Source organism: Eurosta solidaginis, chromosome 1 (genome assembly GCF_040869045.1).
Source record: "Eurosta solidaginis isolate ZX-2024a chromosome 1, ASM4086904v1, whole genome shotgun sequence".
NCBI classification, from domain to species: Eukaryota; Metazoa; Arthropoda; class Insecta; order Diptera; family Tephritidae; genus Eurosta; species Eurosta solidaginis.
In genome coordinates, this window is record NC_090319.1 from 311,635,539 (window position 1) to 311,651,165 (window position 15,627).

General features: G+C 37.2%; 2 protein-coding genes and 3 non-coding genes across 5 annotated transcripts in view; 4 read left to right on the forward strand and 1 right to left on the reverse strand.

Annotated features, from left to right (window-relative positions):
* Positions 1–11,022, forward strand: part of Brf (Brf RNA polymerase III subunit) — a 131,535-nt gene extending 120,513 nt beyond the window's left edge. Inside the window, exons 4-7 of the mRNA XM_067772153.1 lie at positions 4,110–4,336; positions 9,653–10,428; positions 10,487–10,611; positions 10,682–11,022. Of these exons, the coding sequence (XP_067628254.1) occupies positions 4,110–4,336; positions 9,653–10,428; positions 10,487–10,611; positions 10,682–10,824 (1,271 nt within the window). The 3' untranslated portion in view covers positions 10,825–11,022. The remainder of the gene's footprint in view (positions 1–4,109; positions 4,337–9,652; positions 10,429–10,486; positions 10,612–10,681) is intronic.
* On the forward strand, positions 666–738 carry TRNAK-UUU (transfer RNA lysine (anticodon UUU)). Its single transcript has one exon. It is a non-coding gene; the product is annotated as a tRNA-Lys (tRNA).
* TRNAK-UUU (transfer RNA lysine (anticodon UUU)) lies at positions 3,842–3,914 on the forward strand. Its single transcript has one exon. It is a non-coding gene; the product is annotated as a tRNA-Lys (tRNA).
* On the forward strand, positions 5,961–6,033 carry TRNAK-CUU (transfer RNA lysine (anticodon CUU)). Its single transcript has one exon. It is a non-coding gene; the product is annotated as a tRNA-Lys (tRNA).
* A 1,019-nt stretch (positions 11,023–12,041) lies between the features above and the next one.
* Positions 12,042–15,046, reverse strand: Slimp (Seryl-tRNA synthetase-like insect mitochondrial protein). The gene is made up of 2 exons (XM_067772167.1): positions 14,651–15,046; positions 12,042–14,577 (listed from the first exon to the last, which is right to left on the reverse strand). Exons 1-2 carry the CDS (start codon positions 14,969–14,971, stop codon positions 13,492–13,494), a joined length of 1,407 nt encoding a protein of 468 aa, XP_067628268.1. The 5' UTR covers positions 14,972–15,046; the 3' UTR covers positions 12,042–13,491.
* Between the last annotated feature and the right edge of the window lie 581 nt (positions 15,047–15,627).

Here is a 15,627-nt window from a genome sequence, read left to right on the forward strand (position 1 = left end):
GTTTTTACACAAAATTAGAGTAAAATAAAGAAATTAAATTAAAAGCTTTACTTTTATCATGGACTTTCTTCATGCTTACTAACAAGTATATACAAAGGCGTATCTTAAATCTTAGGTGGTTCTAAAACCCGGAATGATATCAATTGTTGAAATTATTTCTATAACAAACAATGTCTTTTTATTTAGTGACAATTTTTGAAATATAAAATTTAAAATAAATATTTAAATAACTTGATAAATATTAAAACAATTCATAAAAAAAAACAGAAGTTAAGTTGTATTAAAGTTAAAATATTAAAACTTATACAATAAATAGAGTACCTACAAGTAGAAAGGAGGTATTCTTATCAACAATTCGAGCGCATAAGTATAACATGTTTTTATTGTTTCTCATTAATACCTACATATTTGCGTGAACTATTGTTTGTGCTATAATTGTTTACTTTAATTGCCAAGTGTCGTTAGCAACCAAGCAAATTACCCGTAGGTTAGTATTGCTTTCAAAACAGTTTGAAGCTGCTTTTTTACAGTTTGGCTCAGTTAAATCATTTCTTTTATTATGTATTGTAAAATTTAATTAAAACTACTTAACTTTGCCAGAAATGTACCACTGTACGGAATACACAAATATCATTAATGAGCAAAATTTCGCAACTTGTTCGTATGCCCGGGTAGCTCAGTCGGTAGAGCATTGGACTTTTAATCCAAGGGTCCAGGGTTCAAGTCCCTGCTCGGGCGGTAGTAACTTTTTTTATTAAATAAAAGAATGTATGCAGATTTCAAAAATAAGTAAATATTACGTATCTTTAAAAAAATATCCCAAAACTAGCTATCATCCAAATTCAGCTTTGATAAGACAGTTTTAGTGCCGCAAGAAAAGTTCGCAGAGAAATTCGTCGAAAGACATAGAATTTTTCTACCGATAGTCCATAGATTCGACAGTGCGATTTCCAAAAAAAAATAATTCTTTTACATTCAACTTCTTTCGTTTCTCCAAGTATATCTTTTCTTCTATTTTTTTTTTTTTTGGACTGGCTGATCCGTAACTAATTTTGACAGCATTTAAGTAATTGTAGGTACGTAGGTTTCGTTGCTGCTGTTACCGAAAAAACGCTCCCGAAGCTTTGGATACGAATCCGGTTCGATGCAGGTTTCCACGGGAGCGATTCGTTTGACCTCCCCAACTTTCGATTCCCCTGACTTTGTTAACCGGTCTCACCCTTTCAAACGGTAATGTTACGGTACCGTACTAAAACTTATGTTTGACATCAATTGTTCTAGAATTATCGATTTTGGGTTTTAGATATGAAAAAATAATTTAAATTTTGAATCTTCATAGAAAATTCGTTATCTTGTATCCAGTGCAAGTTCCGTAAACGATCTTCAACTGGGGCCAAAATACATTTTTGTGGCGAATTTTCACATTAAATAAATGCACAAAACAGAAACATTTAAGCAAACTACATAAACACATTAATCATCATTTACCCCCATACATATAAGGCAACGAAGAGATAACTCACACACAGATGTAGTCATCAGCCGAAGTAGTACTCACGCATACACCCGCATATGGCTATAAGATAGACATAAACTACAAATATATGTACATGTATAGAGCTAATAACCAAGCAAGAGATACAATTGTTCTGGAATACAGTTTCGCGAAATGACTAGACCTTCGGAGAAATTAATGAACGAGAAAACAGAGAGTATAAAAGCAGTGTAAGCTGAGGCTTGACTAATCAGTTTGATTTAAACACGCTATCAATTGCGAATTGAAGTTTAATTGTGAAGTATAATTGTACTACTCCAAACGTAGTCTAATAAAGACCATTTTGCAATACAAAATATTGGAGTGATTTATTCAACAATTTAGCGATTCGAATGTTAGCAAAAGGTTGCAATAAGCGGAAGTACCCTAAGTTCGTTACAATACATTATACGTACTGTTACGTTACAATCTTGACTCTGTTGAGACTGGATAAAATGGTTTTTTGATTTATAACAACCGCTTTATACATATATGGAATACAATTTGTTCGGAGTTGAGTTTACAAACTATCGAATTATCCATGCCAGTATCGATAGTTTTGTAGCTCTACTGGATCCAATAGAATTTGGAACATTAAGAGCATGTAAAAACAATTACTTTTTTTTAATTTAGTGTGTGTATTTAATTAAATACCTTACCAAATACATATGGACTCCTGGGTGGAATATAACCCTATTTCGCCTGACAATTCGAGAACACTTCATCTCAGATAACCGCCGTTTAAAGAATGCCATAAATCGGAAATTTCATAAACACCTTGCCCGATAGGAAGAATTATGTATTAGCTGTGAAATCAACCGAAACTTTTCATACTACCTTTCACCCAAAAAAGTCTGCAACTCATGGGTAATTAAAACTATTTTGAAGAATGGGTAAGAATAGCTCTTTCCGGTATAAACGACCAAAGGGCGGTGAATTCTCCATTCATCGTCTCATCTCTGTTGATCAGCATGGATTCATGTCGGGGAGATCAACCACTTCTAATTTAGCAGTTTTCTCCGAATGCTGCATTGAAGCCTTTAGTAAAGGCGCCCAAGTTGACACCGTGTATACTGATTTTTCGAAAGCGTTTGATAAAGTTAATCATCGTATTTTGTTATCAAAGTTACAAAGTTTTGGCTTGCATTCAATTTTTTTAAATTGGATTAAATCGTATCTTTCTAATCGATCTTGTGAAGTTGTAGTTGATGGGGTGTATTCTTTCATTGCCTTCTCTGGGGTTCCTCAGGGAAGTATTTTGGGTCTGATTCCTTTTGTGATGTTCATCAATGATATTACTACTTGTTTTAAATATTCTAAATTTCTCTTGTATGCTGATGACATGAAGATTTTTAGCAATATAACGTGTTCCTCTGGCTCGGCGAAACTTCAAAGTGATATTGACAATATTGTAGCTTGGTTTCAGAAAAATATGTTTCCTTTAAATATTAAAAAATGCTCCCATGTCTCCTATTCCAAGTCCCGTACTCTTATCCCTACTTAATATTTATTGGTGGCTCACAACTAGACATTGTTTCTAAAATTACTGATCATAAATATTTCATTAAACTGTTCTTTCGAATACCACAAGAGCCTCTTATCCTATGTTGTCAGTGACTTAATTTTCGATCGCGGGGAAGGAATTTTACTTTTCAATTGCCCACTTATTCCAGTTCCCAGATAAAGTTCTTTGACATTTCGAAATTATGTCAGACAACATTATCGTGGTTGCTAAGATCAGATTTCAATGACTCTTCGCATAATGGCTTTATAAAACGTAAGTCTTACCTCAGATAGCGCAGCTTATTGCAAAGGCTGAACCCAACCGTAGATGCACTTTTCGTGTCATTCATAAGTGTCTGCTATTTCTAAGAAGAGATTGCTGACGTGCTTTCCCGGGGATGGAAAAAGTCGTCTCTACCTGTATAGTGGACTAAAAGCTATAAAGCAAAACAAACTCATGTATAAACACGTAGTGGCTAAGCTTGCAACCCCATCGACTGTTAATTTCTTCAAAAGGATGGTAGAGCTGATTTATATAGCTTCTAAAAAGAAGTATACTAGCGTATACTCATATATCAATTTATGACCTTTGAAATATATCCAAACATAAATAATAATCAGCAAATAAAATATGTGAAAAATTTCCTCATTCATTCATAAGTGTCTATTGTTTATACTATTTATGAAAAAAAGTCTAATTAACTTTTTACCTTTCCTTTGTTTTATAATTTTATGCCTTAAATGTACCACTGTACAGAAGCACCAAATGTTCTTAACGTGCTCAAGTTTGACACGTGTTTATATGCCCGGGTAGCTCAGTCGGTAGAGCATTGGACTTTTAATCCAAGGGTCCAGGGTTCAAGTCCCTGCTCGGGCGAGACTTAATTTTTTTTTATTAATTATAATAAAATGCAAATTTAAGAAAAATCCACAAAGTATGTATAAGTAAAACAGTTTAGTCTAAAATAAGTGAAATCTACCAAAAGATTTAATTAGCAAAACTAAGCTGCATTAGAAATTACCAACAAAACAACAACACCTTAATTAATTTTATTTTCTCTTCTCCCTCCAGCGTTATTGATTGCCGCGCGTATGCATGAATTTAGTCGTACGATTTTGGATATTGTTGGCATTGTAAAAATTCATGAGTCAACCGTACGTAAGCGTTTAATTGAATTTGCTGACACACCGTCCAGTGCGCTCACCTTAGATGAATTTATGTCTGTCGATTTGGAGGCCGAACAAGATCCGCCAGCATTTAAGGCAGCACGCAAAAAGGATCGTGATCGTATTAAAGATGTGAGTATGACGTAAAGATATTTAATATTTAAAATGGTATTCCTTCAAATTCTGTTCTTTTTAGGCAGTACTTTTCTTTCCTTTTCACTGAGTCAAAAATTAAAAATTTGTCACAAATTGATTAGCTCAAAAAAATTGCTCAGTCATTTAAATTTAGCAGAACAATGACATTTCACCTAAGAGATAATTAAGGCGAGGCACTAAAAAAAGAAAGGTGGGATCTTTGGGTAAAAACATTGTCATTAATTTTTGGTGATGCAACATTCTTATCAGAAAAGAAGTCTTCTTTTAGTGGCTAGATATTTCGATTGGATATCAAACACTTTTCGTGATAAATTTTTGTCACTAGTCGTGCTAGAATAATTTATTTCAAATACGCGTGTATCTCTAAAAAATATGACAATGAACTAAAAACTGAGTGAGTGAAAGGAATTTGGTTTATATTAAGTTTACTTGCCACTCACATAATTTATGTTTAAGCATACCGAGAGATATTGAGAGTTTGTGACGGAAAACGTGACAAACAAAAAGTTACACCTTTGAAATATTTTACTAAATAATTCTATGCAAAAATTTTGAAAGCGTTACATCTCGTTTGGAACGTCAATATTTGAATCTTTCTCACCCAGTTCAAAGCAAGTCAATGAGTTCCAGGACTATTGTGGTGTAAAACCACACATGAAACTTGAAAGTTAAGTGTCTAGGCACAAGAAATATTTTAACTAGAAGTAAGACAGAAATACCTTTTGAAAGGGAACTTTATAAATTTACAACGATTTGCCATTAAAAAATTTATTTTTATATTCAGCATTTGAAGCATTTGATTTCGAAAAAAGTCTTTTGTTTAAAACTATTCCCGTAGGTGCCTTCAGGACCCCATAAACAACACCGTTAACTAGTTTCTCTTACCTAGTTATATGTAATCCGATTCCGTTATTGCATAGTTGAAACTTTTAAGACGCTTGATTTTTTATCTGATATGAAATATGAAAAATAGCGTTAGTATAATTGTTTAATTTCATTAACGATTCACTGAGTTTGTCTCAACGCAAATTTTTGAACCGATCCTTACTAAAGCCCATCTGCTCTATTCATATTATTTCATTGCGATCAACCAAAATTAGGTTCACAACGTTTGGTTGGTGAAAGACCTATTCTCTTTTTTTTTTTTTTTGTGTAGTAGGAATTAAAGCCAAATGCCTCTATTCAATATATTTATTAAAATTTTATATAGGAAAGCATGGAAACATCCTAAATTTTTTATATTTAACAACAAATACAACACTCTAGTAAATTGGCGAATTATTTGTATACCAATAAAGTAAAGCAAAAATTTGGTCCTTTTTCATGAATTTCTGTCTCAAATGAAAACAGGATGTGGCAACCGTGCGTAACAGTTTCCCTCACACCAATCCATTTCAATTTACAATTGCTTTGCTTCATTCAATTTCTTTTATCAATTTTAATTTTATTTACGTACCTACTTTTTTGTTTTGTATGCTCTCGTGAGTGATCACGTAAGCCCCTCTCTTTCAAATCAACTCTTATTTCAATTGTTTAATAAAGAGAAAGCCATCATCATTGCTTGTATGGCTGTAGCGCAATTGACATAGTTTAATTATGTGCCTGGCTAGCTCAGTCGGTAGAGCATGAGACTCTTAATCTCAGGGTCGTGGGTTCGAGCCCCACGTTGGGCGAATTAATATTTAATTTTTTTAATAATTTTTTTTTAAACCTATTATTATTTTTATGTAACAAACTATCTCAAATATTTTTTTATATCTGTTTTTCTTTTTATTTTTCATTTCGGATGAAATATTGTCCGCTAAAAAATGTATTTCGATTTTTTGACGAAACCGTTATGCTGTGCTGTGTCTAAAGACTTCCAAAATCGCACCCGATTTATTTACAAAGTCTAGCTGATAGTAAGCAAAACCACCACTTAACTATTGGTTTTGAAGATAGACAGATAGTCACTTTGGCCGACACTCGGTATTCGTTAGAAAAATAACTCAAACAGCAAAACCCAGGCATGCTTAACGAACGAAACGATATCATTTCGTTACGATAGTCACTTCGTTTCGTTTATTAGCGTTGATTATCGTAACGAAATTATATCGTTTCGTTCGTTAAGCATGCCTGGCAAAACCCATTAAAAAGCATTGGTTTGAATATCAGTATATAAATAAAAAAGTAAATATTCTCGCGGAAGTTTGTTCTCGCGGATTTTTTTATTCCCGCGGAAAAATTCCTCCAATTCTTTTCTCCTAGGGAGAAGAAAAATTGGGGAATAGGAATTTCGAAGTCAGCTGTTTTATCAATTGAAATTTCGTTGCGCATTTCTTATTTTGTTTAAAAAATTTAAAAGTTTAATTATTGTTGCGAATTTGTTTGAAATTAAGAAATAAGGTATAAACAATGCACATTATTGCATTTCATGTGGTATTGACTGAAATGAGTAATGAATTGGTGCCACAGCAACATCAACAGAGGAGCATAAGAAGAAGACGGCGGGATAACACAAATCCGCCGGAGTTGCCTGCTTTCATTCTGCAAAGCAATTTTCTGGCGGCCACGTCGAGTTGAGTTCGCCTTTCGCCATATGCCAAAATCTAATTAAGCCTTCTTAAAAAATCCTTGCGCTATTTCTGGATGGCTGCATCAAATATACAAAGCGCTCTTCCGTTGGTTATGATATACTTTTAGACTTAAAATAAAGAATATTGTGGTTGTTGTATTAACAGTGAGAATATTGTGGTAGAATGTAAATACATATTTTAGCACAAATTTGTACAAATAAGTGTTCTTTCTTAAAAGAACCAATTTCCTTTAACTAGGTATTTATATGCATTCCCTTTAATTTAACTAGTGAAAAAACTCCTATGAAATGGCAAAGAAATCTCCCTTTCCCTCACATTCATAATACCTACTTTTCTCCCATAACCGGTTTCCGCTTTTTCGAACATTGTTCAGAATAGGAGGGAAGGGAGAAGTGAAAAAACTTAAAAGGAATTTTTATTTAGAATTCGAGGAATGGGAGAAGGGAAAAAACTCGCACGGAATTTTCGTTTAGAATTGGGCTGATTGTGTTTGCCGGACAACTCTATGCGAAAGATTTGGAATCCGTCACAACCACCTGCTCTACGCACCGCAGTGGCTTATGTTTTACGCTACCAAGGGCTGATACCTCAATATAGACCAGTATAATCTATCATGTCTCATCCATAGATGGACGTAGCGGCTAAGCAGGTTAAAGTACAATAATGCTACAACAACAACATAAAGTATCCGTTACCACGGTACTAACTCATCAGTTACCACATTAAGAAGTCTTCTGATAGTTACATATGTGTATCTGAAACATTTGCTGAACATCAAGAGATGCCTCTAAAACATAGGTTCTACAATAACATACTTGAAGGAATGAGGGTATTCGGTCTACTACTTCACTTTGTCCAAATTGATGCTATACATCTCAGTTTTACCCGCTATATCGCTTTATATATGTATGTCTAATAACATCTCCTTGCTCTTGCTCCAAGTAGTACCGAACAGAGTATTGAGGCATTGCACTTTTTTCGTTAACACAGTCGTATCTGCCGCGAAAGCAAACTGACTGTCAGGCGTTACTCGGTAAATCTTGGGGGCTGTTGATGAAACGGATTATTACTGGAAGCAAGAGGTTGCGCTGGCTTACCACCATAGATTTTCCTGTTACGACTTTAAGATTATGTACAGTCGTATGGCGCCCATCGATCTTTCGGTATCCACTGTGACATGTTGGAACCTTCGGTATAACTCCTACTTTGCGATCGAGCTGAATCTGCTTTATGACCAAAGGTATGTGCGGCTAGGAATATCAAGCGCAGTAAGCAGTGCACCTCAGGCCTAGCCATTACTTTTCCCTTAGTGGTTATGTATTTATTCGTTCAAGATTATGTCATAAAAGTAGTTCTCATAGTAGACAATTCAGAATTAGGCTAATGTTAATATTCCTCCGTCTAAAATGGCATGACAACAGGATGACCAAGTGATGTCAAAACTATCCGAATATCAACATGAAATCGCTTTTATGTTTTTGTGCATTTGTCGCGGTTAGAAGATCTATGCCGCGTATGGATCCTGTAAAAGCACCCTAAGGTACATGCTGATTGATGGAGTGATTTGATATGAGCAAGTCAATTTGTCTTGGCCGTCGAACACCCTTCTGCCGTAAAAAAATCGTGGTTTCCAGAGTCTTGCATGCTAAATATATACTTGTACTTCGACTCACATCGCAATAAATCTTGGTCTTGTACTCAAAAACCCCTTGAAACCCTCCGACGCCAACTATGCCACGTCATGTGAGGACTTTCAGTTTGAATACAAAGTACCTTTCAAGGCCTTTTCATCTTCCTGTCTTATACGGGCCCATGCATAGAAAGAGTTATCAGACTGCTGCAGGATAGTAATGTTTAAGGAACCAACATAACTAACTATCTCTTTTAACAGCCAGGTTGCCTTGAAGGCATAGTAATCAAAAGCGTTAAAATCTAAGGTCGTGCGAAAGTGTCGAGCCTTTTACCGCGTTTGGAACTTCTTAACATTTGCCTTTAAGGAGTCGTTGGTCATGATGAAATGGATATAGCCGAAGTGGACAACTCTTTACGGCTACCATTACGATACCTCCTGAAGAAAATCAGAAAATATACTGTTAAGGTGGTTCAGGGTCTCTATGTACATTTTTGGATAAGAAAATAATGAATTGCCTTCTTAAGCTGAGCCAATCTGCAAAAATAATCTTTCCATCACACTGATGCTTTGGCCATGGCATAAACCGACGTCTTCCATCGGCAGAAGTGAATTCCATTCATTACTTTCGTTGTAAGTGTCCTGGACTGTAGAAATTGAAACTCAGATTACAAGCATCCCCTTCTCTCGATAATCTGCCGGAGGTAAAAGGGTAGATCTTGTGTAAGTTGTGAAGCGCAGGGCAGGGGGAATCCTATTAAATTATGAATGTCTTCTTTGATATATTTAGCAAGCGAGGCCGTTGCAACCCACATATATTTTTGAACGTGGTGATATCAAATCGACCGAAATGGTCGACATAATACCTAAACGGTGCTAGGACAATCCCCTTTCGGGAAGTGTTTTTATCGGTACAAGGGGAAGAAGAAAGTAGATCTTTAGTTCATTTTTAAATTCAGCATGGAAGTAAGTTGTCTAATAAGAAGTGAGTAAAAGTTACCCTGTTTCACGTATGTCCCCTAGAAGATAACCTCTCAGAACATAACCTAATCGAGTTGTAACAAACTTTTATTTTTACATTCACAGATCTCCGAACATGAATTATCCAAATTGCAAAAAGACATCGATAAACAGCTGGAAAAAGATCTGAAACGCGTACAAAGTAAAGCAATAAAACGTTTAGTCAGTGGTGGAGTCCCTACCGATCTAAATGATGCGCACGTTGAAGAAGTGGACTCAGCAAATTTTATTGAAGAATCTAATCTAGAGGCAATTAAAGAATGTCTAGCTGATACACCCGAAGTTTTGGCTGTGCCAAAAAAGGCAGAACAAATGGTTTTAAGTGGGCTCAAACCCGACATAGAATCTATGTGCCGGCCAGCTCCTAGCGAGCTACAAGAAGCGGAAAGGAGCAAAGAAAACAACGCCGTGGAAGATTTAGATCTGGAAGGTTTAGATGATGAGGAAATCAATAATTATATACTAACGCATGAGGAAGCTGAATACAAAAACACAATGTGGAATGCATTGAATGCTGAATACTTAAAGGAAATGCACGAGAAAGAGGAACGCCTAGCTAAGGAACGTGAAGAAGGTAAACCGGAAAAGAAGAAACGACGGCCACGACGTAAGCCAATCGGCCCGTCGACGAGTGCCGGTGAAGCAATTGAGAAAATGTTGCAAGAAAAGAAAATATCAAGCAAAATAAATTATGATATATTGCGTACGCTGACAGAGGGTGGAGTAACTGCAGCTAGTAGCACTACACCCGCAGAAGAGGTGACTAATGCGAGCGATACAAAAGATATGAAAAATGTGCCAATTATTGTGGAAACTGGGCCAATTAAGCAACATAAAAATAGGTAAGTGATCAATTTGTATATTCCAAAAAAAAGTGTATTCAAAATTTTCGTTTTGCAGTCGCTCTAAACCAGCTTATACAATTGGTGGGCCAGCAAGCAAAGTACCTAAACTGGAAATGGGATTGCCAGTTGGTGAAGAAGAGGCGACACCAACTAAAAAGGAGCCAGTGGTTGTGGAAAACGGTTAGCAACTTTTTTATATTTGTGCTTTAAATTACTTGAAATTAAACGAACCTATTTTTTTAATCCCCAGACGATTTGGATGAATTCGTGGACGATACAGATGCTGAGGCTGAGCCGGAGCCTGAGAAGGAACGCGAATACTCGTCACTAAAAGATATGTTGAACGATGGCGAAGATGATGATTACTATGGTTATGAGGACGATAATTATTAGTTTTAGCTTTGACATTGCATATAATTATTTATTAAATATAGAAAGTTCTGTATGGCTTTAGGTTTTTTAGGTTATTTTGTTTTATCATTTTACAAGTTTTTTTGCATAAGTTGGTACATAAAATTTAATTATCTAGGCAACTATATAAAATAAAAATATATCCTATGTAGCGCATATACACATTACCACAATATCATCCCTTATTAATGTCGATAACCACAATTATACTAGTTTACCTTAAGAGCAAGAGAGGAATATGCAACTCATAGGAAGGTGAAGCCGGTCCGAGTGGTCGAGGGGCCAAGTCGCTTTCGCCGCAGTCGGTGTACTACGATATTGTTGTTGTAGAAATGCTTTGCCCCATCCAATAGGTACGTTCAGTCACTTGTAATCAATATCCTCTAACGGCAGTACGATGAAACTTGCAGTTTCTTCAACAGGGTTGGACCAAAGAATAGGGTGAGGTAATGAAAACAAGTCTTTCTGGGGTTGTACAACGCTTGTTTAAAGCCGGAAGTATTATATATAATACTGTGAAAGAGCTGGCCAAGGGGCGACCGTATTTAAAAAAATGTTCTGAAATCTTTTGATGTTAGTTGGACGGTTATTTGACTATAAAGCCCTTTATTAGTTAGGCTAGCACACTTCATCTATACCACTGGCAGGTTTTATAACATGCGCCTAAAAGCATGCCATATATTAGAATTACGCATAACGAATCGGATATGCATAACCGCCTAAACACAGTCAACGCGTAAGCGCGTTGTCGTAAGCGCGTACGTACTCTGTCAAATATTAAAACTCATGCCTGTGCTCACGAAAATGAAAACAATTATAGGCCCGACACATAAAAGATTTTTGATAGAACAGCTTTAACCTTTCCTATCCAAATATGGACATTAGGTTGGTCCACGGCAAGCTCGTTACTCTAATAAGGTATTCCCCGATTTTACTAGTGCGGAGGATTCTGTCTCGTTTATATTCAATTGGGAACCTTATATTGGCATTTCACTAACAAATTCATTCCCTTCAATATTTGATTTTACCAAGTTAGATGCTTTAAGGTAGCTTAGTTGTCAATAAAGATCGTTGCACTGGCTAGGGCCTATTCCCGCGCGTCCCGTTAGAGGATGTTGACGACAATTTGTTGTTGTTGGTGTAGCGATAAAGACACTCCCAGAAGGCCTTGGGGAGTGTTATCGATGTTGATGGTCCTTTGCCGGATGCAGATCAGGTAAGTTCCGGTAAGAAACATCATTAAGGCACCAGGCCGACTATTTCGGTGCCGATTTAGTATGACTGCCCTCCCATCCCTAGATCCATGAGGAACTTGGGTCGCCAGAACTTCATCTGTTAAAGTAACACGGTTCGCCACGGCTAGGTGAGGTTGACAATTGGGATGGAGAGCTATATTTTGTGCTGGCAACATCTCAAACGGGTTGCGGTACACATTCCTTTGAATCAATTTGGTATTTTAGTCGCCTCTTATGACAGGCATAACTGCCGCAGGTATATTCTAAGCCCCTCGATCCGCTGGGCCGATGATGACAATTTGTGATCGGTCGCGCCTATTGGATGGGACTAAGCACTGCTTTAACAATAAACATAACAACATGCGTCCGCCGAAGGGTGCCTTACGTCCAATATGGTAGTGTCCGCAATTGGCTGCTTTCCACGTTGGAAGTGCTCAGTCTAAATGTGCTTTTGCGGCCAAACCTTTCGTGTATACCTGTACAGGCAGCTAGCAAAGGACGAAAGTTAACACTTTCCTGATATTCCCAATCATGCTGGTCCTTGCACCATACCAACCTACTCTTGATTGCATCGGTCAAAAGATTGTGATGAATTAGTCCAAAGTTCTTACTGAAGGTCTTAGGTATAATATGTTGCCAGAACGTTCTTTAATTTCTCCTAAATGGTCTATTTCCAGCTTAATTTCGAATCAAGAACTATACCAAGAAAATTGTCTTCAACAGAGAGCTTTGTAGTCATTTTAGCCGAAAGCTTAGGTGAATGTTGGCTTTTCCGAGATTGAAGCGGGTATGCTCCGGCACCTTCTGGTAATGGCCCGGCTGCCGCGGAACCATTTTTTTTACCCCTCCAAAAATCGAGTCTCTGAATTCTAGACGCATCTTATGACAGGCATGCCTAGGCGCCTTAAAAATCTGGAGCGATTTCCTTCTTTCTCATCTCATAACCGGCGGTCTGTACTTTATAATTTGCTCTCAAAAAGTAGTCGCTCATTTTCTCGGGTTGGCAGCACTTTGTTGACAAAAGATATTGGTAACTTTGGGTTGTTTCGTCGGTTTTGACAAAGCCATCAGGACTCACCAGATCTTACCATAATCAGCAGGACGCTTATGAAGATTTTCTTCCCGATTCAATGCTGAGCATTTTGTGATCTTATTGCTCAGAAAGGCACTGTTTCCTTGTTATTGCATTAACGATAAAGACACTCCTTGAAGGTTTTGTGGAGTGCTACCGATCTTGATGGTCCTTTGTTCGGATACATATCCCGTACGTTCCAGTAACAAGCTCTTTTAGGATACTAGCCAGACCATCTCGAGAACTTTTAATATGACCACATTAAACCTTCAAGAAATAATTATCTTAAAACAATGTCATATTTAGTTAAACCAACTACTTATTTTATATCCAAGCTAACTTTTATTTAAACAAGTCCTTAAACTCATTCGTCGCTTTATTTGGCACCTCTCCACCAATGGCGCTATCTCCAAGCAGCTTACAGTCTTCCAACTTCACCCCATTTTCGAGTAGCACAGCTATTAAACGAGTCGTATATAAAACTGGACCACCAACTAAATGTGGAAAAGCATAATCTTTCTTTTCACGTATACAAAACATAATACGCTTTGACACATAGTCGCTATAATTACTAACACTGCCAACGCATATATAACGCTTCTCGGCCGGTGAATACATTTCAATATTTGCACGCAAACATTCAGCGATTGTTAGTGCGCTTGCATCCACATATACTATACGAAAATGTACACCCAGCTCTTTATAGAAATCTACAGCTAAATTTAAAATTTTATCTAAATATTCATTGGCTTGCTCCGCAGTTTTTGTAGCTACAAATGTTTGTACAGCGTTTGTTTGTGTAGCGGTGAAAAGGTTTGCAGGTTGATCTTTAGCGCCTTTTACCTTTTCATATCTACGCCCCGCCACTACACACGGCAGAGGTAAAACGGTTGGGTAAACTACCAAACGCGCGAATGCTCCTAGGAATCCTTCAAATGTGGCGCCTCCTGTTAGGTAAGCACGATTTATTTCGCTTGCTAAATCTTTTTCTTTCACTAAGTGATGCGTTTCTAGTGGCGTACCACTCGCTTCAAGGATGACCAGTCGCACAAAATCAGGATTGGATGTCTGCATGAATCCACCTTTTTCAACAAAATAATTAGCCATTGCTTGCGTGCTAAAAATATCGAACTCGGCTGGCGCACCTAGCATATAATAGCGATCGTTTGTGTGGAATCGTATGAGATCTGTGAAAGATAAATGCGATGGTCGCTCTTCTTCACAACGAGGCGTTCTACTGCGGTACATAAGTTTTTCAATATTTTTTATCGGACAGTCCGCATGCAGTATATTTGGCAAGTTCAGGAATGAGTATATGAAATCCTCTTCAATTGGATATTTTTGCGCTTTAAGTGCCTTCAAATCATTTCGCAGTTGCATGCCTTTGGTTTTCATTGCTTCTATTTCTTCTTTTGTTGCGACACCACTCTACAACAAAATAATTCAATGTACGTGATAATTAAACAGGCATCTTCAAGTATCGTAGGAAGCCCTATCTTACCTGATTCGCTTCCTTCACCTTTTTGTATACAAGATCACGGTCAATCTCAAGTTTCTGCATTTGCTCATGCACAATTTTATATTTTGTATACTTATCCTTTAATTCATTGAGGTTTATACTTAATCCTCTAGCTTTTATACTTTCTTCTAGCTGCTTTGTATCTTTAAATGTTTCTTCAAAATCCATGTAAGGTTGAAGTGGCGCATAATTTTTCGTTGCTTTGTCACCGGTTACATAGAGGGCGGAAATGCTGCGTTGAAACGTCTGCGGCTTTGTATGTTGTAAAAAGCACTTTGTTGTTAACTTTAATAAATAAACCATTGCACTTTTTATTCACAACTATTCAAAAATCAATAAATATGAGAATTATCCATTTGGGGAAATGTTGAACAGCTGACTTTTGTTTACTTATCGATTATATGTGCTTGGTGCTGCCATACTGCCCAGTTGAAATTACAATCGATTGAAAACCTGCTAGTTTGTTATCGATAGGCTTGAGAATGAATGATTGTATGCGAATACAAGTCAATGTGATTGGCAAATTCTACCCCAGCGGGTTAGGGGTCAGAATATACCCGCGGTAGGTATGCCTGTCGTAAGAGGCGACTAAAATACCAGATTCAAGGGGCTGTGTAGCGCAACCCTCCAGGTTGCCAGCGCAATATATAGCTTCTCCAAACCCAATTGTCAACCTCACCTATCCGCGGCGAATCCTGTTTCACTAACAGACGAGGCTCTGGCGACACTAATCTCCTCTTGGAACTTTGGGGTAGGGAAGGAGGGAATGGCCTGAAGGTTTAATGTGGCCACATAAATCGTTCCCGAGATGGTCGGGCTAGCACCTTAATGGTGCTATGGTAGCGGAGCGTACCGGATTTGTATCCGGCAAAGGACCATCACATCGATAACACTCCCCAAAGCCTTCGGGGAGCAACCTTATCGCTACAACAATAACAACAACAACATTGGCAAATTCT